We start from the raw sequence: 22,546 nt of genomic DNA on the forward strand, positions 1-22,546 counted from the left end.
GTGTTCCATTCTCTCACAGATGTCCCATTATCCCAAGTCCAAGCTGGTAAATTGGATTGTGTGCTACAGTGGGTAAGGCCATCTAAGTCTGTTAAAAGACCGTAAATGCCTCTTTCTTTACGACACTCATGAGCTCACTTTCTCCCAGGGGCGGGGAAACTGGATGAGGTCACTGAGCTAGAATCTAACCCCCACCGCTATCACCACAACCATCAACAGGATCCCATCAAGACCTTCACATCTTCCTCCTCCTGCCTATAGTCCGCCTCCCCTAGTGTTCACCAAGCACCGGCTTCAGACCTAAAGGAGGGGTCGTGAGGATCAAAAACAAGTCCTGAATCTGAGAGGAAACTGAAATCACTCAGGGTGTGTGCTTGCAAACATCTTGCAGGTCCCTGTAGTCCAGTTTAAATCGTTTAGCGGTGAAGCTATAAACTTGAACATGGATCGATTTCCTGGCATCATCCACACAAAGGCCTGTTAAATGAGTTTCTGTGGAAAGTTCTTCAGGGTAGGAAACCTCTGGACTCCTCTACCTAGTTAATGTCTCCCTCTTGCTGCAATAAAAATGTGGTTTCTAAACAATAACAGAACAAAATTGTGCGAATAACCCTTTTGTGCAAGAACAAGCCTCTTCAGTTGTGAGAACCAGTCATTAACATGTGGGAACAAGATCAATATGTTGTGCTACAGGTCTTATCTCTTCAAGGAATGTTCATTTGATAAGTTGATACAGATCTTGTTGGCACAACACACAATCTTGATACAAGATCTCGTAAGATAATAACTCCTTCCCACAGGTTAATATCTTTCAGGGAAATCTCCTCAGATCTTAAAACTCATTAGTGCCCGCAACTCCATTCATTCATCTACTTTTTATCCACTTATCCTGGCCGGGTCACAGGGGCAGCAGGTCAAGCATAGTATCCCAGACATCTCTCTCCCTAGTAACGCTTTCCAGCTCCTCATGGGGGACCCCAAGACATTCCCAGGCCAGCTGAGATGTGTAATCCCTCCAGCATGTTCTGGGTCTGCCCCAGGGCCTCCTACCAGTAGGACGTGCCTGGAACACCTCTAACAGGAGGCGCCCAGGAGGCATCCTGATCAGATGCCCAAACCACCTCAGCTGACCCCTTTCAACAAGAAGGAGCAGAAGTTCTACCCTGAGCTCCCTCCGGATGTCCGAGCTCCTTAGCCTATCTCTAAGGCTGAGCCCAGACATCCTACAGAGGAAACTCATTTTGGCCGCTTGTATCCATGATCTCATTCTTTTGGGCACTACCCAGAGCTCATGACCATAGGTGAGGGTTAGGACGTAGCTGGACCAGGAAATCTAAAGCTTTGATCTCCGGCTCAGCTCCCTCTTCACCACAATGGTCCGGCGCAGTGCCCGCATCACTGGGTTTTTAATTTCCTTTTGTGCAAGTGTTCTCTGACTTGCTTAAGGACACACTTTGACGAAATGCTCAAAATCGGTCGAACCATTTGGTTAAAAAAAGGGGGGGTTTCTGATCATACTCTATTTGGTCTTTGGGCACATGGGACTACTGTTTTCTATAATTATTTCATTATATTTTGGGAAAAGACTTAATAAAGTAGGATAAGAAAATGGCTCTCTCTCAGAAACTAGAAGAGGCACAACCAAGTATTTGGTATGTCATAAAAAGTAAAAGTAAAAAGCACATACAATGCAGTGTGAAAACAAAGCATATAAGACATTTAATAAACACAGTGCTAGCTTTTTTCCTAATTTTTCAAACATCTGTACGTTGACTATTGATAAAAGTGTAATTTACCTTAAACATTTCAAAGTTGTCCTGTTAGATACTTGCCAAAAATACATCTATACCACATTTCAATACTTTAAATCAATCAGACCAAAACGTTGTGGAATATTTCCTTGTTATACTAAATATAGTCTTTGGGCACATGTGGGATAGTAAAGAAATGTCATCTTTTGGTTCCTCAGGGACTCAGTGGTTTTCCCATATCTTTCTGTTCGCCCCATCTTCATCTCCCCTGCCCTTTCCATGCCTTTCTTCCCTACCTTAGCATTTTTATCTCCTGAATGCACCAATAATCTTCCTTCTCTCCCACCTCCCCTCAGCTATACATTCCCCTTTTTCATCTGACAAACCGCTTAGTCCTAACACCTCCTCTAACCCCCCTACAACCCAGCAACATATTGAGCATACATTTAATTTTTGTTTCCATCCCAGCTGTGGTGAGAGCCAGAACAGTGCGGAAGAAAAGATTGAAACTGAGCAAGAGATGGAAAATCAGAGACAGACGAGCTGTCAGACTCAGCAAGAGGAAGACACATGGAGAGCACAGGGGGAGAGGAGAGCAGAAATGGAAAATCAGGATGTCTTGCAGTGAGAGATAATCACAAACAGGCAGACAGACAGGTATAAAGTCATTGTGGAGTTTTTTTTTTTTTTTTACACAAAATAAACACTGTTGCACAGGAGCCAAAGATTAAAATGAATCAAACAGAAACAACAAGGCGTTGTGGAGTATTTCAGTGAATTAATAAGACTCCCTCATTATAAAGGGCTAAATATGGATGTGACATTTTCTCCAAACTGTTGCTCTTTCCCAGCTGAGCAGCATCATTCATGAATGTGAGAGGTAAACAAACATTTTGTAGGGGTACATCCGTGCCTGTTCTTTCATGTACAACCTGACACACATCAACAAATGCTCCGGTGATGCGTTTTGGGTTGATTTTGGTGCTGGAAAACTGAGCTTGTAACGCTGCTGTATAATTAATTGATTTCCATAGTTTCCTCTGCCTTGCATTTACTGCCCTCATTTGGTGGCTTGTGTGTATTGCATGTATCCTTCAGCAATAACCAGTAGAGAAAGGCTCATATAATTTTAAAGTTTGTGTTAATAAAAGAAATAGCTAGGCTAATTAGCTACTATTCGGTTACGACTAAGAAGTGGGCAATTTATGAACATTTAGTAAGAAACAAAGGGGTTTATGCTACCACCTCAGTAAATCATCAATTTAATAAAGTATAAAAGCTCAGTGGCACCCAAAATACTTGAGTTACATTTAAGTTAGAGAAGCAGTTAAATAATTTTTAATGCGTCACTTACCTTTCTCGTTCAGAAAAGTACAAAAGTATGAACTTCCGGGTTCAGCTGCCCCTGCGCTGCCATTGGTTACATCCACCTTAACGTGTCAGTGATTGGCTAAAAAGGTCCCAAATACTGAACTTTCCCACACACCCCCTCCATGTTGAATTGAGAGCTCGAGGTAGCGATATAATGACATAATGGCAACTTATATATGACGGAGTGCTATTTTACAGTTTACAGCCGCCCGTTAAACACAAAATTACAGCTGGGCTCCCCAACGCGAGGCTTTAAAAACGCTCCACGTTGCGCTGTGCTGTGCTGCACGCGACAGACGGACTGTATGATCCATTGTCGCCAATCAAACGTTGATCCGGTGTTTTGCGCATTGCTGATTGGTTGATTTACGATGGGGGCGGGTGCATTCCTGCTGTCCGCCAGGCAGCAGTGACTCCAGTGTTTTGCTGTGAGCCGCTGATGGGACAGAGGAGGCACTCACCTGGAGCTGGACTGTCCTCCACAGGTAGGCTGTGTCTGCAGGTCACTTTATACATGTGTGTTAACTGCATTAGGGCTCATGTTATCTTATGTATTCCTATTTGGTGCACCCACATGTTGCCATGATGCTGGACCCACTATTGATGCTTGAATCATGGGTAAACAAAGTAAGACACACTGAATAAGTTGCAATTAACAGTGACACTCAAGTTTATTTGTCTTGTTCCTTGCAGTGTTCCAGTTGACACAGAGGTGATCAAACCACTATGAAGAGTCTGAGGGCAAAGTTTAAAAAGACAGAGGTAAGAGCCATCTGTTGTGGGGCATGTGGAGCCCTAAAGTTGGGTGTGTTTAAAAGTAGTACACCTGTTTGCTACTCCTGCAGGCTATTCAGAGATATAAGCCATTCAAGCTGTGTTTTAACCTGATATTACAGTGTTCACCTGCTCTTCATTAGTTGTAGTCATTTATATATATCCCAGGTTGTGTGTGTGTATGGGGAAGGGGGGGCATTGGGATTCAGTGTCACCGGGCAGCAGCAGGAGAGCAGAGCTGTCTCCAGACTGCTGCTATAACCAGAGATCTCAGGTAGCCTTGAATTATTCACACGTGCACACACACACACACACACACACACATACACACACACACACGCTCAAAGAATACCCACTTCCCTGCTGTCACCCCTATGCTCCTCTGAAGGGCTTTGTCATGTGGGATTTCACCTTGCTCCTTAATGTACTGTATTTTTAAGATACTGCTTTGTTGTCTCCTCCATGTAGACATATTGGGGTCAAAGACCTTGCACCCTTGGAGCACAGAGATGCTGGTCGAAGCAGATATACTAGCAAACCCTTGCTCCACGATTTAGTCTGAGCATTATGGTTCTGATTATGCTTTCAACACCCTCACAGCCTCTTACTGTCTGTACTCTACCTCCCTGTCATGAGTAGTTTCACTTAATAGGCACTCAGTAAAGGTGTGTTGTATATTGTTATTATAGTCCAACTGTCAGATAGATAGATTGCTCATGCATGTATACACACATATCCCACACACGTAAACCTTTCCGTATCCTAAGAGACTTGATTCCAGCTTCTTTCTGTGCCTGTTTATGTCCCCTCCGCCTCGCAAATGACCAATCTAAACCCGCAGAAGAGAGCCAGCTTGTTTCTCCCCTTTTTGCTGAGTCTTCACATCACCCAGGCCCCGCTCTGTAACTGCAGAGAAACAGATCTACAGCATGACGCTGCCAGGGGGGTACCGTGCAGGACCTGACAAAAAAACTAATGGAGAGAAGGATGAAGCCTGCTACAGAGACGAAGGCTGCAGAGAAATTATTAGGTTAGAGAAAGGAGGACAGTGAGGAAAAGGAAAGGAGGTGGTAGTCAGCACAGTGTGACAGACTGGCTATGTCACTGCTAGCGGCTGAGGCAGGATGATGATGGGATAGCGCTTTGGATGCGGACAGGGAGCACTGCACAGGGAGACGTTGTTGTGAGGACAGCAGTGATACTGTATGTGTGTGTGTGTCAGAGTTTTTGTGTGATGAGCTATTCAATTTCACGGGAGTTGTGAGCATAGCATAAATTCTCTGGTATGTAAATCTGTGCCACGATGCTGCTGTGACCTCTAAAGGCTATGTGAAGAAAGTTATGGGTGGCAGAGTTCTCTACGGTGTCTTATGTAACTGTGTGTTTGTCATGTAGCCAGGCGGCAGTGTGTATTGTCAGGCAGGACGCACAGCGGTAGCTTGGTACTCTGCAGCTGTATTTAGTTTTGTGTGTGTGATGCCCTGCTAGCAGTATGGATCCTCAGCAGCCTGTGTTTAGCCTGATGAAACGGCTCTGTCCTTGTTTCAGCCTGCTGCCGCTGCCAGTAGGTATTTTCTCTCTCTATCTACTAATCACAGGAACAGGGAAGGAAATATCAGTCTTTTAAGTACCAATTATGCCTTAAAAGTAGGGCATTGTAACTTTGTAAACTGATATCTCATGCCGTAAATGATCTCAGGCACAATATGGAAGTCATTTTAATTGCACTATATTTATTTTGGCTGCCCGGTCATGTATTGTTTTGTGTGCTATGAGATATGCACTGTGGTATCAGTTTCCTTTGGGGCAGTTCAGGGTGGTGACCTGTTCTCTGGCTTGGCCCCCTCAGAGTCAGGACTGGAGTAAGGGTGATGAGAGGCTTCTGCAGGCTGTGGAGCAAAATGAGCCTGACAAAGTCTCCGCTCTCATCGCCAAAAAAGGCCTCTGTCCCACCAAGCTGGATGCCGAGGGCAAGTCAGCGTAAGTTGGTTACCTAATTTTTACCTTTGTTTGTTTCATTTATCAGAAGTAGCTGCATTTATATTCCTTTCAAGCCTGCTCATTAGTGTTGTAGTTACTTTAATAACCACTGCTGTTGCTCCTGGAAACATGAAACACATAATTTCTTGTGAGTAATTTCCCCTGGAAATACCCGCCACTGGGTGTTTAGTGTGGGCACTGAAAGGATTGTGTTAATTCCACTTAATACCACTACAAATTCTGCTTATTAATCCAATTCTTCATCCTTTTTGTTCTTGATCCTGTTTTGGTAAATGGTAACCTTTTGTCGCCTACTTTCTCTTGAGCTAAAACTAAAGTGATGAGCAGCCGCAGCTGAACAAATCTCAGCGATCAGACATTTTAAATGGAAATAGATTCTCATTTCTCATATCTAAACACCGGTGACATATATTGTCCTTCATCCTCCTGGCAGGTTCCACCTCTGTGCATCCCGAGGCCGGCTAGACTGTCTGGAGGTCATCATCTCTCACGGAGCAGAACTCAACGTCACTGATGGCGCTGGTAGGGTGTTTTATTATCAAATAAAAGTTTTTTATCTCGCAAGCCAAGGCTGTTGAATCACACATGCCATAGATTGTTTATAAATGGCTGTTTTATAACTGATTGCAGGTTTCAGCGCCCTTCACCTCGCAGCAAAAAACGGCCAATCAGAGTGTTTAAAGAGACTTTTGCAGGTAAAACACAGAATGATAAGCTGACCAATGAATATCATAACATATAAATGAATAATGCAAACATGAATTTTAAGACTGTGGTTTGTCATTAGCTGTTATTTCTTTTTTACCTGACAGGAAAGATTAGCAGTTGACTGCACAGACAGCATTGGTAGGACACCACTTCATCATGCAGGTAACAGTTGCAGAGCTAAAATATGCCTCTTCACCTGTTACAGACCCCATCCAACATATTTAAAGTGCTAACAGTAAGCAGGTGTGTAAAAAAAAATAAAGGTCCATAATTCTGATTATTTCCTGCAGCGGTCAGTGGCTGTTTGTCCTGCTCTGAGACCCTGTGGGATTTCAAAGCCAATCTGGATGTCCAGGATGGGGTAAGTTCAAGAGTTTATGTAAATTATATTAAGTTTTATTTAGTCTTGTGCTTAGCTAGTACTTTAAAGGGACAATTGTCCCCAAATTTAAAAAACATATTCCTCTAACCTGTAGTGCTATTTATCAATCTAGATTGTTTTGGTGTGAGTTGCCGAGAGTTGGAGGTATCGACCATAGAGATGTCTGCCTTCTTTTTAATATAATGGAACTACAAGGCACTCAGCTTGTGGTGTGAAGTGCTAGGAAAAAAACTCGGAAAACTCAACACCTGTGTCTCTTTTCAGAAACCATGATCCCATTACTCATTATGATCTTAAGACCTTTTTGTGAGCAGTTTCATAGAGGAACTATTTTCATTCTAATGAGCGTTTGTAGACGTCCTCCACACTATCCTCCCAGGAGGCAGTGAGCTCAATAATGTAGAGGAGGCACAGTGAGGGGGACCAAAGGTCTGGTCTGAAGTTAGTAAAGTCGATCTCAGATGGGAAGCATAGACACTGATTCAGATCTGCCAGCAACCTCCAGTCTCAAGTCCAGTATCACTTGGCTGGTGTCTGATTTTACTGTACAGGCCTTGGATTGCTTTGCACCTTTGCATACAAACCCTCTTGTAATTTCGGCATGGAATGATGGAGGAGGTAGGGCATTGATGGATGTCTGTCTGGTCTCCCAGGAGCTGCTAGACAGTTTAGTACCAGATTGTGCCGCAAGGTGTAACGACCTTGGGTCAGGCTTGTCTTGCAGCTAGCCAGAGTATGTGTCAGGTTTGCTGGGGCAGATGGGGCATGTAGGGTCTTCGCCGTACCATTGGCTAAGGTTCCTCGGAGATGGCAGGACATCATAGGTGGCTCGTATTGTAAAGCTAGTTTGAGATGCTTCCCTGTTCCACAACTCCTTCCAAGAGAACCTTCTCTTCTCAACTCCCTTCCATGTCATCCACTCATCAGACGGCATTTGTGCACCTCATTGCCTGCTCTTGTTGACACACCACGTTGACCATAAGACCTCGGCATTGAGATGGGGTTGCCTTGTGCCAGCATGGTCTGCTTCCTCCAAGGCCAAGGCCTCCTCTTGCTTGTTGCACATGTCCAACAATGTCCCGGTGTTTAAGGGCTGACTTTGCCTGTTGCATAGTTGCAGATGGGGTCCACTTCCTTCCAGTAGCGAGTGTAGGAGTTGTCTAGGCTACACATTGGTCACGGGATTCCGTCAGTGTCATTTCCAATCTGACTTTGGAGCATTCGTACTCCATTACGAGACTGGACATGGCGAGCTCTAGCAGGCCTTTTCCATACATCCCTGTGTTGGTAAGGTGTAAACATTAATGGCGTCCTCCTCTACTGAGCTGTAATGTTAGCTAGCGAGTTCTGAAAAGAGACATTGCTGAAGACTTCTTCAAATGTATTTTTTTGGCTCTTGTAGCACCACAAGCTGAGTGCCATCTAGTTTTATTACATTGTAGAGAAGGTAGACATCTCTACGGCCGATATCTCCAATACTCGTTAGCTCATCCCAAAACAGTGTAGATTGATATACAGCAATACAGGTAAGTTTTGCAGTAAACTGTCCCTTTTAACAACAGTAGTGTTTGAATAATCATGTGTATCTCTCTGTCAGGACGGTGCCACCCCTCTGATCTTAGCGGCTCAGATGAGCAGAGTGGAGCTGTGTGTCTTTCTGTTGGGTCGAGGTGCCAATGCAAACATACAAGACAACCAGGGAAGGTACGGGCTGTTGATGATACACAGGGCAGTCAGGGTTTAATGAGGCAAGAGAGAGTTGAGTTGAGAGTTTTGTATTTGATGCCCAAGCTTTAACAGATGGAGTGGCAGAGACCGTCAGACAGTAGGAGGTCGACTTGGGCATGAAAAACTACTTAGCTAAACCAGAAAAAAACTGCAGGATTATTCTCACAGCAGTGGGGTTGTCTTGGTCAGGATACAGGAGGGATTTCCACTGAAAGTCTCCAGCATGAGTCTGATTTGGAAGGATGCAGGTCAAGACCACCAGCAGTGACCGACAGCTTACAGTTTGTCTGTGGGTAACTCCCTGGAGAGAATGATTAGAAACATTTTGTCAGGCTGCATCATCACATTAAATGGAAAAATTTCAGGGCCTTATCCTGCAGTTCAACCTGAGTCACGATCTGATCGCTGTCTTTGGAATCCTTGAAAAAATTAAAATAGAGTTGTGTAGGTTTAAGCATCCTGCATTTTCTAATGATTGACATGTTGATGATCCGTCAGTCTGAAATAGCCAATGAGTCTGAATGAAGTTGTTGTATGTGACTTCACTGCATTGTTAGTTTGTACTGTGATGTTTTCTTTGGACTCGCAGATCTGCATTGATGCTGGCGTGTGAGAGTGATAGTGTTGAGACCGTAGAAGCTCTACTGAGAGGTGGGGCCAACACACAGCTGGTTGACGCCCTTGGTCATAAAGCCAGTGACTACAGTGTAACCACGGGCAACCAACGCATCATGCAAGTATTGCAGGATGGAGTTCCTCCAGGTACAGTATGAGGCCCGAAGCATTTTTAGATTTTGGATTTCATGATATTATAAGTGTTGTCTTTTCCAGGTTTTAAAGGCCTCATTACAGTAAAGTGATTTTCAGAACTTATCAGACTGTTCTAGCTGTTCAAATATTTGCCTTTACCCAGTTCAGCTTTGTTTATACTAACACAAGACACCATGACTTAGGCCTCCTTAGATGGCGCGCAAGCTATGAGCATAAACAGTGGCATTTATGCTCACTCTGGATAGCAAGAAGTCAGTGATCATCACCAGAAGAATTTTACTGGAAAAGTAGGCTGCCTGGCAACAGCAGTAAGAACCGACGTGAGCCAAACATTGCAGTTGTCTACTATAATTATTACTGACGCTTACCTCCAAGTTGAAATTCTTTTATATCACTTTGTTTCCCCCAGGGCCACCACTCTATCCACAAGACTGTTACACAATATTTTGGACCAAATACCTTGATATTAGGACAATGTGTTCTCATGTTCTCCCACACCCTGCAGCAAAAAGCTTTTTCTTTCCCCACTGTGGTGGACTGTTTCCTCCAAAGATTTTAAGGCCATTTGACTGTCCCTGTGGTCTCTTAATGCAGAGTCATAGAGATGTGTGTACAGATGAATCTGCTCGGCCTGACCTCCCTTATGAACTGAAAAGTGCAGTGCACAGTGTGCACTGCACACAGTGGGTGCCCAGTTACAATAATTCAGAGGGGCAAGACCAAGCGTAGCGACAACTTTCAGAGCCTCTGCACTTGATGCAAAAGGCTTGATTATGTATTTTTCTGGCACGCAGCTTGCGCTCAGGACACTACTACAGATATACCTAGCTTTAGTTGTTATCTCCACATCACTTATGATTAAATATTGTGTGAAAGCACCAATAGTCAACCCTACAATATTGCTATTTGCCACAATATCAGGTATTCGGTCCAAAATATTGTGATATTTGATTATCTCTGTATTGCCCAGCCCTACCTGAAGTCTTTTGTCACTCAGAGAGATAGAGGCGATTAAACGTCTCACTTGGCTCTTTAGTCAGTTCACTTAGTTATCATATTATCATAAATCAAGCCTAGTTAGTGCTGTTAAATCAAGTAGAATAAAGACAGCAGTTTTTCTCATATATAAAGTGGCAGCATCATATGAAACACGTGGCAGCAACATGTAACAGATCATCAGACACAGTGTACGGCTTCTGTCTTTGGCTGAGCTGCTCTGGATCCTGGCTGTGTCTCTGCTCCCCCAGGAAACGACTGTAATAGGAGGAAGTGGATCAGGAGGACAGCTGGGTGTGATTTTAGAGTGGGTTTTTTTGTTAAAAAAAAGAGAGACGAAAGGCTTGTTCCACTTTTATCTCTCAACAAAGACATTGCAATGCTGATATATGGAAAACAGATGTGCGGACAGTTTGAAAAGGAGATGAAGGAGAGAATTTGGTGTGCATATGATGCCTGAATACATTAATTTTTATTCTATAATTGGGGATTCTGGTGGATTTACTGCAGGATACATGGTTCGTGCTAATATAAACTGCATGTTAGAAATGTGACAGGAAGTATGACTGTATATACTTGTGTACGTGCACATATGAGCCCCTAGCTCTTTGCTGAACCTCATTGCTTCAGAGGTTTAAGTGTCTCGCTGTGTGTCTCTTTCCCCTCTGCATGCGTAGCTCCTGAGGGCGCAGGCGAGGAGGTAATGTTGCATAGCTGAGTGTTGGATCACTCCCTCCATCAAATGAGATCATGGCCCACTTTGGTTGATCATATTGTGCATGTTTTCCAATATGAGGTCATTGTTTTCGTGTGCCGCTTTTTCTTTTCGTTGGCTTTGGTCCCCCTTTGTTGCTGACCCTTTGTCTTATCTCAGTTTCCTCTGATTGCCCATTTTATGTTGAGCTTGACCACTCCCTGTCTGTGATCCCCCTCCCACCCCCACGCAGCCCCCCCAAATCCCCTCAGGTGCTTCATCAATGCAAGGGGGCACTACCCCCCGCAAACGGAAAGCTCCTCCACCGCCACGCTCTCCTTTGCAGGTACCGTGAGAAACATCTCAATGGGTGGAAAACTCTTCATACAGAGGCCTTAGGGTGTTGTTTATACCATCAGTTCACGTCTATCACTACTATATGAGAGCAAACAAGATACAAGAATGTCCATAAATATTTAAATATCACTATAATCCCTTAGGTAGAATCCCAGTAGGACAACATTGCTTCTCGAAAGATTAACTAAAGGATAATTAGGTCTTTGATGACTAACAGAGATTCATTTTACTGTTTTCTCATCACAAAGATCCCGGGTTTGCCACCCTCTCCACAGCCCCGTACTCAGCCTCCACCTGCCCAGTCCCCTGAGCCCCCGTCTGCTTCTCCCTCTCCCCAGCCTCCAGAAACACAGCAACCAGCCCAGGTTAGCTCCGTAAATCTTGAGTTGCTGTTTGTTCTTCACATTACATGAAATTCAGACCTCACTGGGGTCTCATATTTCTTGTGCTTGTCCATGTAAGGCAGAAGACGAGGAGGTGTTTGAGGAGATTCGCCGGCTGCGTCTGGAAAGAGGCCGTCTGCTCCAGAAGATCAAAGCCTTGGAGCAGCAGCAACAGAGCGCCATCTCTGCCTTGGAGGAGGTACTGCACTGCAACCTGCAAACCTACCTATCATTGGAGCTCTGTGTGTGTGTGTGTGTGTGTGTGTGTGTGTGTGTGTAAATAATGTATTTATGAGGACTGAAAGTTGCTTGTTTGTATTTGTGTGTGCACTGTAGTTGACCCAGCTGAAGCAGCGTCTACAGGAGGCAGAAGCAGAAAGAGACAAGCTACTTGAGGAACTGAAGGGAGGCCATGGTATGGGGGCCAGTGACTCTGAAGACATGGATGAAATGTTGGACTTCCCAGGTATGTGTGTACATTTGCTTCCCAAGCCCTGGCAGAGGGCATTCATGTACTTCCCTGGTATCCCACACGGGCATTCCCATGTGTGTCCATGCCATTATGAAGTACACAGGTTGATATTTTGTGTGTTTTCTCTCTTACTTTCCCTCTAGAGAAGCTGCTCTCCAAGCGCTCCAGAGCGTCCCCTGCTCAGGACGAGGCCATTTCTCAAGGAGACACAGACTCAGCCAACGCCTCTCCTTCCCCTGCAGACCCAGGAACTGTTGCTGAGCTGCGCAAACAAATAGAGGAACTTACCTCACAAAACTCTGAACTAACTCTCAAAGTGCAGGTAAGGTCAGGGAGAGTACAACTACACAAATACACACTGAACACAGGAACGCACTTACACCTAATCAATCACCTCATTCAACTGGCATGTCCCACATAAAAGCACACAAACATTAACTTCCTTTTCTTTCTCTCGCTGTCACACTCACAAAGTCCCAGGCCTCTTAAAAGAGGATAAATTGATAGTGAAGTGATTATTAAGTGGCACACGCACACACAAAAGATGAAGATGTTGGTTCAGGAGTGGCTGAATGTCCCTGACTCAAACATTAGTCATGACCACTTAAACTTTACGATGCTGCACTCTGGTACACTAATGCGGTGAGACAGTTGTGTTTTAACAGGTATAAACAGAAGAGAACAGCATCAGATGCAGACATGGGGGCCATTTTATAGACTTCACTATCTGGGTCAGACTGGTGGAAGTACTGTAGTTTGAAGTATTGTGTTCTGGTGTGGTTCATTCACCATTGTGTGAATAGCAGCGATCTAGGCTGAGAAAAAAGCCAGACTGGAAAGTTGGAAACCTAAGGTCTGATATGAGCACCAAAGATAGAACCAAAACCTCCTGCTGTGATTTAAATGGTGGAGGACAGGCTAAGATTCCATAACTCATACTGACTCAAGTTAATTAAAGGGCAGCTCCACCAATTTCACACATAAAGTCAGCTCACTGGTCATCGAGAGTAATTTTTAGCCTGTGAAAATAGAGTACAGTGTCCTCTGTGGCTCTGGAGGAGCTTTGAGTGTGAGCAAATTACACAGGGTGATGTCACCTGTGTTGTGTCAGCATAGGCTTCAATTATAAATGAATTATACATTTACAACAGAAACCAGTTTTTTTTTTTTCCAGGAAGGAAGGATCTAATGAAATGTTGCACAAGTTCCATTGTGCAAGGTGTAGTATTGAGGGTTTTTTAAGGTTTAATAGGATTAAGAGTTAAGATGTTTGGGCTTGTGCTGCGTTGATTTTGAGCTTTTATTTTCTAATCCACACTAAGGACACTCTATGGTAATATCTGTGCAACCAATGATCGAATGCGTCAAAATTTTCTTCAGCTCAACAGAGAGAAGATAAGAGAAGTCTTTGGGCCACAGAGTCAGCTCTCACTTTGAATTCCTCTCAGTCATGTAAGAAACCTTGGTGTTATCTTGGACTCAGATTTAAATTTCCACATTTCCATCTGTCTACAACCATTTAAAAAAAACATTGCTAGGAATAATGTCAAAACATGACCTTGAAAGGCTCACCCACGCCTTTATTTCCAGGAGATTAGATTACTGCAATGGTCTGTTCGTAGGCCAAAACAAGCTGTTTGGCATCTTCAGCTTATTCGGACAAAAACTAGGCAATATGACCACATTACTCCAGGTCTAAAATCCTTACACTGGTTTTCAAAATCTTGCCCAAATATGTCTCTGACATGCTCATGACATATGAACCTTCGAGGACCCTTGGGACACCTGGGGCCGGCCTATTGACCGTCCCTGTAATGACTGCAACCTTATTTTTAAACAAATTTTAAGTCATTTTAGATAATCATTTTTAATTGTAAATCATTTAGTAATTAATTTGACCTTTTATATCTTTTTCTCTTTACTCTTTTCTGTATCCTTTATCATGTTTTATATTTTATTGCTCTGTAAAGCACTTTGAGTTGCCCTTGTGTATGAAATGTGCTTTACAAGTGTAACCGGTGGACTCTAGTGATGTCTGCCTTGTGTAGATAAAAAGAGGCCCAGTCCACGATCTCCATTTATTCCTGACAACAGGTAGCAAAAACAACTTCATACACAACCACACAAACTCCAGCCCCTACACAAATCAAATGACACAAGATTCAGTAGCATAAAATGAATTTATTAATATAGGTTAACAGCGCTAAAACACGGAAACCATCACAAGAGCAACATGCCTTACCTCTCCCATGGAGCACAACAGGAAAAGGAGAGAGGCAAGGTGGGAGACACCCCTTTATAGGTGGGGTACCCCCAAAGGTGAACTAAGGGGTACAAAAACCGAGTATCAAACATATTGTATACTGAGGCCTAAGCATGTCAGGTAATAACAAGTGAACCAAATTTTGTGGAATTGTGATACTCAACATTACAAATGTACATTCGACTTGTCACACATATTACTGCTGTATATTTGACCCTGTTACACAAATAAAGCTGCCTTGCCTCGCCTTACAGGGCATGACTCAACACTCAACTATATTTTCCTCTATGTTGTGTACAGATGCTGGAGATGTTTGAGAAGGACGACACAGACATGCAGACGTCCAGCTCAGACTTTGTCCCCATAGCTCAGTATGAGACCCTGAGGAAGGAGTTTGAAGCCCTCCAGGAGCGCCTCTCTCAGGCCCAGGCTTCGGACGAGGCCTCCAGCGTGGCAGAGGAGCGGTAAGATCGATTAACTGATACAAACACAGGAGGCCATCACAGATCACATTCACTTGAACTCTGCTGTATTAGATTATTCTGAGATGTGCACACCGTAGCTAATGTCAGTTCTAAAGTCTCAGCAGTATCTGCTCGGGGCGGCTATCAGGGCTGTTTTTAAAAGTGCTGAGCATTTACAGTTTTATTCAGCACGCTGGAGGCTATGCAGGCTTAGGGGCATTCATTTGGTGCTGTCTTGACCTCTATTACATGATTAATTCTTGGTTTTACAGGTTGCAGTTGTGCACTTCAATAATACAGTGTTAATGTGTTCTATTTTGTACGATGAACTATGTTTTAGTCTTTGATTTAGTGCATGAGAGACTGATAATCTTTGTCTTGTTCTGCAGTGGTGATGAGAAGTCTCAGGAAGGAGTTGCGGATGCAGAGAGTATGGAGACCCTGAAGGAGAAGCTGCGAGGTCTAAAGGAGCAGTTGGCCTCCTCCCAGTCTGAGCTGGAGGAGCTGAAGGAACAGATGCGCCTTGGGGTGCTCTCTGTGGAGTGTGGCGAAGAGGAGTCTGCAGTAGCAGGTGCTGGGGCTGCAGAGGGGGGTCCGAGCCAAGAGGCACAGCAGCTGAGAGCGAGGGTGACAGAGCTAGAGGAGGAGCTAGCTAAGAGACAGGGCGAGGCAGGCGGTCAGAGCAGCCAGGACAGTGACACAATCAAACAGCTGACAGAGGAAGTCGAAGAACTCCGTGCTGCTCAGGCCCAGAGAGACTCTGCAAAGAAAGAAGGGGAGAAAGACGGCGAAGGAGAAGAGACGGAAACAGTGAAGGGCCTCCGGGACAAAGTTGCTGAGTTGGAGGCAGCCCTGGCAGAGAGCAGGACATTGGGGAAAGAGGGAGGAGCAGCAGGAGATGGAGATCAGGTCCGACGTCTCCAGGAGCGTCTGGGAGAGCTGGAGGGGGAGCTGAGGAAGTGCGTGCCCCGCTCGGAGTTGGAGGAGGTGCAGGTGACTCTGGGGCTCCAGTGTGAGCAGCTGGCGAGGGAGAGAGCGGACGTGGCTAGAAGGCTTAATGATGCCCTCCTTGACCTAGAGAGACTCAGGCCTCCTCCACGCGGAGATGAGGAAGAGGATGAAGACGAGGAGGAGCACTCAGAGAGCTCAGAGCCCTCAGTCATATCAGGTGTGCAGTGTAGTTTTTTCCACTTTAAGCAAAGTAAAAGTGAAAATTGTTGACTTTTCTTAGCATTTTGTGAATGATCATGTCTCTGTCCAATCAGAGCACTCCAGACGCACCATGGCGGCAGTGAGAGAAGAACTGGAGGTGGCGAGACAGGAAGCAGCCCAGGCTCTGGACTGTCTGTGTGCCGAGCGGGAGGGCCGGGCACAGGACGCCCTGCAGCTGAAAGACGCAGTGCCGCTCTCGAAACATAAGGAGGCGCTGTCTGCGGTGTCAGAGCAGCTAGCTCAGACGCTGCAGGAGCTCCAGGAGGAAAAGACTCTACGTGGTCAGGCCGAGGAGCAGGCTGCCAGACTAGAAGCCAAACTGCAGGCCATGCAGGATGCCATACCCAAAGAGGAGCATGACAAGATCAAGGTCAGCAGGAATAGCAAATCCTGTGTGGCACTGATGTAGAGTAGACGAAGGGCAGGGCTTTTTTTAGAAGATGAAATTTCTCTTGTCTCATTGCCATGTCTCCTTGTACTAAATGCTCTTGCTTTGTGCTTTTTATCATAACAATGCAGGTAGTAGAGTGACTGACATTTTTGGTGGCTCTAGAGCTGTTGCTCAAACTGCCGCTTGTCTGCTGCTTGTGTCTTTGCGTTTTTGTATGCCCACCACCATGGACACAAAGAGTATGGAAGCAGATTGAGAAAGAGAGCCCCCAAACGGAGACCTAACTCTGATCACACAGTAAAACCAGGCAGCACTGATCAAATATTAAGATTCTGTTACAGAATTGCATATTTTTCACCTAAAATGTCTTCAGAAACATATTTTAGTGCACTGTTTTGCTGTAATATGAGAATTTGTGAACAGGAAGCAGGCGCAATAATGTTTCTTGTATTTCAAAAATGGAGGCTGAATAAACTGAGATCAAATAGTAAAACTAGTCTATCCCAGCTGACATTGGGCGAGAGGCAGGGTACACCCTGGACAGGTCACCAGACTGTCACAGGGCTGACACATAGAGTAGGCAACCATTCACACTCACGTTCACACCTACAGACAATTTAGAGTCACCAGTTAACCTGCATGTCTTCGGGTTGTGGGAGGAAGCTGGAGTACCCAGAGAAAACCCATGCTGACATGGGGAGAACATGCAAACTCTGTGTTTCTAATGTCCCACTGGTTTGAACCAGGAACTTGCCAATGCTAATAACTGCACCACTGTTCAGCCTAAAACTTGTCAGTGCTGATCAGATATAAACCAAGATTCTGTTACTGTGTTATCAATTTCTCGCGTAAATGTTTTCAGAAACAGATTTTAGCCGACTGTTAAAATGTAATTTAAAATCATTTGCTTACCATCCACCCGCCATATTGTTTCTGGTGTCAAAATGGACAAGCTTGCATTTCATCAACCACCAGCAGGAGCATTCATTGGTCCGGTGTGGCGCAGTGCATTCTGGTAGCTGTAGGTTTTTTACCTCTTAAGCAAAAGCAAATGCCACAGCCCCTTATTCTTGTTCTCTCTGGTCACGTATCACCAAATTTAAAAGTATTTGCTTTCTTCTACTGCTTAGACAGTCCAGTTTTATGAGGACCATCTTTCCAGCAGTAAAATACTTGTTTAACATGATAATCCAGAGGAGGCAGAAATGGCTGCCACTTAGCTGAGATATAATTTTCACAAAATTAGTTGTTTCCTGTTAAGAAGAGGCTTTTTGAATGGTCTGTCTGGTTATGATTGACAAGAAAAGTGCAACCGTAATTGTTGATCATTATTTAGTAAGAAAATTATAATCCAAACAGGGTTAAGAGCATCTGATTGCAGATCATCACAGTTTTCAGCTTTGTTGCAGTGAATATTTCTGATATTCCAATGGGTTGTTACGTGAGCTACTTAACTTATTGAAGTGTGTGTCTGGCCAGACTGTACATTATAATTAATCCTTATGCTTCCTGGCCCTAGGCGGAGCTCCAGCGCTCCCTGCAGGCCAGTGAGAGCAGTGCAGCAGCAGCTCAGGAGGCTCTGAGTGAGAAGGAGATGGAGCTGAGAGAGCTTAAGTCCCAGAAGGCTGCAGAGCAGGGTCTGATCTCCAAGGAGGACCACGAGGCCCTGCGGCTCTCTCTGCAGGCCGAGATCAACGCCGCCGCAGCCCGTTTTAATGATCTCACTCGCAAACATGAGAAGACCTGCACCGAGGTATGTGTGTGTTATTATGTCTGCCTTCTCCAATCTCCTCTAATGCCATCGAAAGCCACATTAGATGTTATTGTGTTTGCCACAAAGTGAGCCGTGTTCCATGAAGGCCTTTTTCCTGCCTCTACATTATTCATATGTGTATTACTTTCTCTATTCAGCAGCTCCCTCTTTGAATCCTCTGTATATGTGTTTACCGATGCACTGAAGTCGTGTTGTTTGTGCACTATGGGCCACTAATGACACTCCAGAAGTCATTTCCATTTAGATATAAAAACTCTCACTTTGTAAACTTGGTAATTGCGTCTCCGACTCCTCAAAACAGAGGTTAATGAGGGGCCACGTCTCACACAGAGAAGGATATTAAAATGGCTTCTTTTGTGCTTCATAAATTGAGCCCTGCTAAAAGTAGAAGGCATTTAATTAAAAAAACATGGGCTGTTTGGAACCCAAATCCAACATTAGGATTTAGTGTTGGTCAGTGCTCACACACACACTAATATGTAAATTGATGCTGGTAATGGAGGCAGTATTGTTACAAAATCACACTTCCCTGAGAGAAAAACACAGTTAAACATGGCAACAAAAGCAAAATTGCACAGATTTACTGAAGCCTGGTTTACTGTATTTATTTGCACTCTAGTGTGGGTGTACGGAGATCAAAGAGAGAGCTGTTACCATGGGAAACTGGAAATTCCCGTGAGCAAAAACAGTGGTTTTGGGAATAATGATTTTGAAGAAGAAATATTTAAGATTTATTTTAGAAATCTTAATTTTAGAGGAGGTTACATTCAGCCACTAAATCAGGAAATAAGACAAGGTGTAGCGTAGCAAGTTACGATGGAAATATTATGACAATCATGCAGCAAAATAGTGGCGAAGCTTTTCTACGAGGCAACACAGGGAGACACATGAAATGTAAGTCCATGTCCTAGATATTAATTGGCAGAAACTTTAGATATCAAGCTTCTGGATCAGCTTCTGTTATAGGCAGGGAGCTTCTCAGTTTGCGACGTGACCAAACATAGACAGCTTTACTGAAGTGACAGCGTGCCACTGGTGGTTTTACTGGTCTAGGTGTTCCAGGTGCAAAGGGAGGCTCTCTTTAACAAGAGCGAGCGTCAGGCCGCAGAGTCCCAGCTGGCCACTGTGCAGCAGCAGCTAGCCGAGTTACAGGCGCAATCCAGCCACATCCAGGAGCTCCACAAGGGCATCCAGGAATCCCAGGGCCTGGTCAAGGAGAAGGATCGCAAGGTGAGAGTTCGGATGGCAGGCTCAAACAACTAGCAGCAACTATGAGGCAACCAAACTGAAGTCTCTGTCTCTGTGCAGATAACAGAGCTGTCCAAGGAGGTGTTTCGGCTAAAGGAGGCCCTTGGAGCTCTGTCGCCTCCTCTGGGCATCACCTCCTCATCCTCCTCATCTACACATCATGGTAACCCTGGGCAGCAAATGGCACTGCAGAACAGGATCTCCATCCTCACACAGCAGCTCCAGGTGAGGAGAACATTATCACTAGGGATGAGGGGGGAAAAATCTCTTATGAAAATGACAAAACACAACCTTAAATCTTCACAACTGTTTTACAGGATTGGGAGAGAAAGCACAAACAAGTGGTTACGGTGTACCGGTCACATTTACTGGCAGCTGTACAGGTGAGTTGAATGCACATATTTGAGCCAAAGTACAAATGAACACTGAAACCTCTGCTGTAAGATTTAAGAATATAATTTTAAGGGTTTACAAGTGTGTATGTGTGGGCCCTGTCTCAGCAAGGATCGTTGAAATTGCCTATGTCTGACTGGCTGGACTGTGAATGGCACTGACTGCTGGATTTGAGTTTGTCCCCCTCTGTGGTGCAGACAATTAAGAGCGTGAACGATCCGTCCACCATCTCTGCTTACCAGACAAAAGTGGATGAAATTTCAGAAGCGGTGCAGGGACAAGGGGCTTGACTCGTTCTCCCGTTCAATCCGTTTGATCATATTCCACAACTAAGGTGTTCACATTAGCTTTTTCTTTTTGTCATGTTGGTTGTAATGAGGGATTGCTCAGGTGTCGCTGACCTTTAAGAGAACTTTTGGCCTCTTAATGTTACCTTACATACCTTAAATGACCACTGGTATAACAGTTATTCACCTTGTATTACGTTAATTTGGAAAAGAAAACATTATTTTCAGACGAGGACCCAAATGCAGACCAACAGACAGTCTGAGTTTCTAAAAAAAAAGTGAGCTTTAATGTAGCCAATTGAAAACATCTAGTACAGGCAGGCAACTTAAAGTCCAAACAAAAGCAGAACCAAAACCAAACTGAAAGTCAACCTGGAAAAACACAATTAACAGGGATGAGCACAGGAATAACACAGGGATGACTGCAGGAACGACCACAGAATGCACCCAAGAGGAAGACAGACAAACTGACAAAGGAAAACACACAGGTATATGTACACAGAAAACTAATCAAAGACAAGACACAGCTGGAGTAGGAAGACATGGACAAAAGGAGGGAAATGGAGATTGGCCAACAACAAGGGTGGAGCAGACTAATACAGGACAGGCGTGAAGGGAAGACTCTGGGAACAGGGAGGGACTAACGAGACCCGTGTGACAGAAAACAGGTGATAAAAACACATGAAGACAGGAAGCAAAACCAGATACGACACATGAGGAGAGAATCTACAAAATAAGACAGGAAACAGATTAAACATGAATGAATAACATGGAACAAGGAACACAAACAGAAAACCCCAAAACAAAGTCCATAGGATAACAGAATATAAACAAATGCAGCATGTCTCAGGTGAACTATGAATCCAAAAACTGTTGTTTTAAAGGGTTAGTTCAAATTCATCTAAGTCACACAAATAATAACACAAACTAGAAATGGAGGCAGCAGTAGACCTGCAGCTCCTGTGTTCAGCGAGGTGAAGTTACCATTCAGTCAGGAACACTTTAGTCAAAGAAAACTTTCCATTTGCAGTATTATATTTGGCGGTATGGCTCTGTTCTGGGGCCTCTGCCTTTCTTAAGCCTATACAGAAAACCTCTTCCCCATGCCTGTGTGATATTGTTTTGCTGTTGGTAAACATGGACCCCTATGACTTGTACATGGGCACATACCTTATCTCTTGGCTTTCACAACTTAGAAGAGGCATTTAGCATTTCAGTTAGTCTGCAGTAGATCTGTGCAGTCTGATCATATGAACTGTTCAATCAGCTGAAGCATCTACCATCTAGTCAGCCTGACTGGTGGCTTGGTTGCTGCTTGCCATACTGGGATGGCTTCTCTTTTCCATGGTGGTGTTATTCCCCCCCTTTGTCCCCTTTTGATGGAGTCAGAGGCAGGGGTTGTTTATGGACTACTTTACGGCCGACACTTTGGGTCTGTGTATGGCCAAACCTACAAATCTCAGACTGCTGCTCTGCAAGGATGAGTGGATAAACTGATATGGCGGCTCTGCATGTGCTCATAAAACTAGGAACCAATGTGGAATACAATGTAGAAATGTCATTTTCCTCACACTGGTGTGTCGCCCGACAGGGTCGAATGGATGATGAGGTGCAGAGTCTGCTGCTCCAAATCCTGAGGATGTCACAGCAGGGACACTGAACCTTGTAACATCTGCAAGTCTCTCTCCACCTCCAGTCCCTTTACAGGTCAGCATGAAGCAGCTATAGCTCAGCCACCTGTGGGACCAGAAAGCCAAATACAACCAATCTGTGTTCAGACATAGCTGCATGTGTACAATACAGTAATTTAAACAACAGCCGCAAAGCTTGACTGATAAGAAAACAGTGAAAAATAGAACTGTAGAGTGCCTTCATGGCTGGATGAGTTAAATGACAGCAGCCTTTATGTCAGGGGTGAATACAGAGTGGTTATGTAGAAGATAGAATCAGGTGCATTGGTTGTGTGATAAGCCTATTGATTTTATACAGTATTGTTATAATAAAAAAGAAAAAGAAATCACTCTGCTGTTGTTCCTCTTCTTTGTAACTCACGGATATTGTAGACTGAACAAACAATAGGTTTCCAAAGCAACAGCTTCCACACTGTCCCTCTGAAATCCTAATTT

General features: G+C 44.4%; 1 protein-coding gene across 4 annotated transcripts; it reads left to right on the top strand.

Moving 5' to 3' along the window:
* Positions 1 to 3,488: 3,488 nt before the first annotated feature.
* ankrd24 (ankyrin repeat domain 24) lies at positions 3,489 to 22,477 on the top strand. 4 transcript variants are annotated; one of them, XM_049587809.1, is made up of 22 exons: positions 3,489 to 3,607; positions 3,816 to 3,884; positions 5,746 to 5,876; positions 6,331 to 6,419; positions 6,528 to 6,592; positions 6,710 to 6,767; positions 6,896 to 6,966; positions 8,585 to 8,691; positions 9,305 to 9,477; positions 11,160 to 11,182; positions 11,782 to 11,898; positions 11,996 to 12,115; positions 12,253 to 12,382; positions 12,532 to 12,710; positions 14,952 to 15,115; positions 15,505 to 16,283; positions 16,381 to 16,697; positions 18,238 to 18,471; positions 19,546 to 19,722; positions 19,801 to 19,965; positions 20,058 to 20,123; positions 22,012 to 22,475. In XM_049587809.1, exons 2-22 carry the CDS (start codon positions 3,849 to 3,851, stop codon positions 22,078 to 22,080), a joined length of 3,270 nt encoding a protein of 1,089 aa, XP_049443766.1. In that variant the 5' UTR covers positions 3,489 to 3,607; positions 3,816 to 3,848; the 3' UTR covers positions 22,081 to 22,475. The 4 variants fall into 4 exon arrangements, with proteins under 4 accessions (XP_049443766.1, XP_049443767.1, XP_049443765.1 ...); XM_049587810.1 differs by lacking the exons at positions 3,489 to 3,607; positions 3,816 to 3,884 and adding an exon at positions 5,401 to 5,460 and having other exon boundaries at positions 19,555 to 19,722; positions 22,012 to 22,477; XM_049587808.1 differs by lacking the exons at positions 3,489 to 3,607; positions 3,816 to 3,884 and adding an exon at positions 5,401 to 5,460 and having other exon boundaries at positions 22,012 to 22,476.
* The last annotated feature ends 69 nt before the right edge of the window (positions 22,478 to 22,546 follow it).

Source organism: Epinephelus fuscoguttatus, linkage group LG10, assembly GCF_011397635.1.
Source record: "Epinephelus fuscoguttatus linkage group LG10, E.fuscoguttatus.final_Chr_v1".
In the NCBI taxonomy this organism is placed as follows: domain Eukaryota; kingdom Metazoa; phylum Chordata; class Actinopteri; order Perciformes; family Serranidae; genus Epinephelus; species Epinephelus fuscoguttatus.

What these genes read in the sequence shown, in the direction of transcription:
- ankrd24 (XM_049587808.1), top strand. Translation starts at nt 5,419, where the DNA reads ATGAAACGGCTCTGTCCTTGTTTCAGCCTGCTGCCGCTGCCA. An exon ending in CCATCTCTGCCTTGGAGGAG is followed by an intron (nt 12,116 to 12,252) that starts GTACTGCACTGC and finishes TGTGCACTGTAG; the next exon opens with TTGACCCAGCTGAAGCAGCG. An exon ending in TCCTCACACAGCAGCTCCAG is followed by an intron (nt 19,966 to 20,057) that starts GTGAGGAGAACA and finishes ACTGTTTTACAG; the next exon opens with GATTGGGAGAGAAAGCACAA.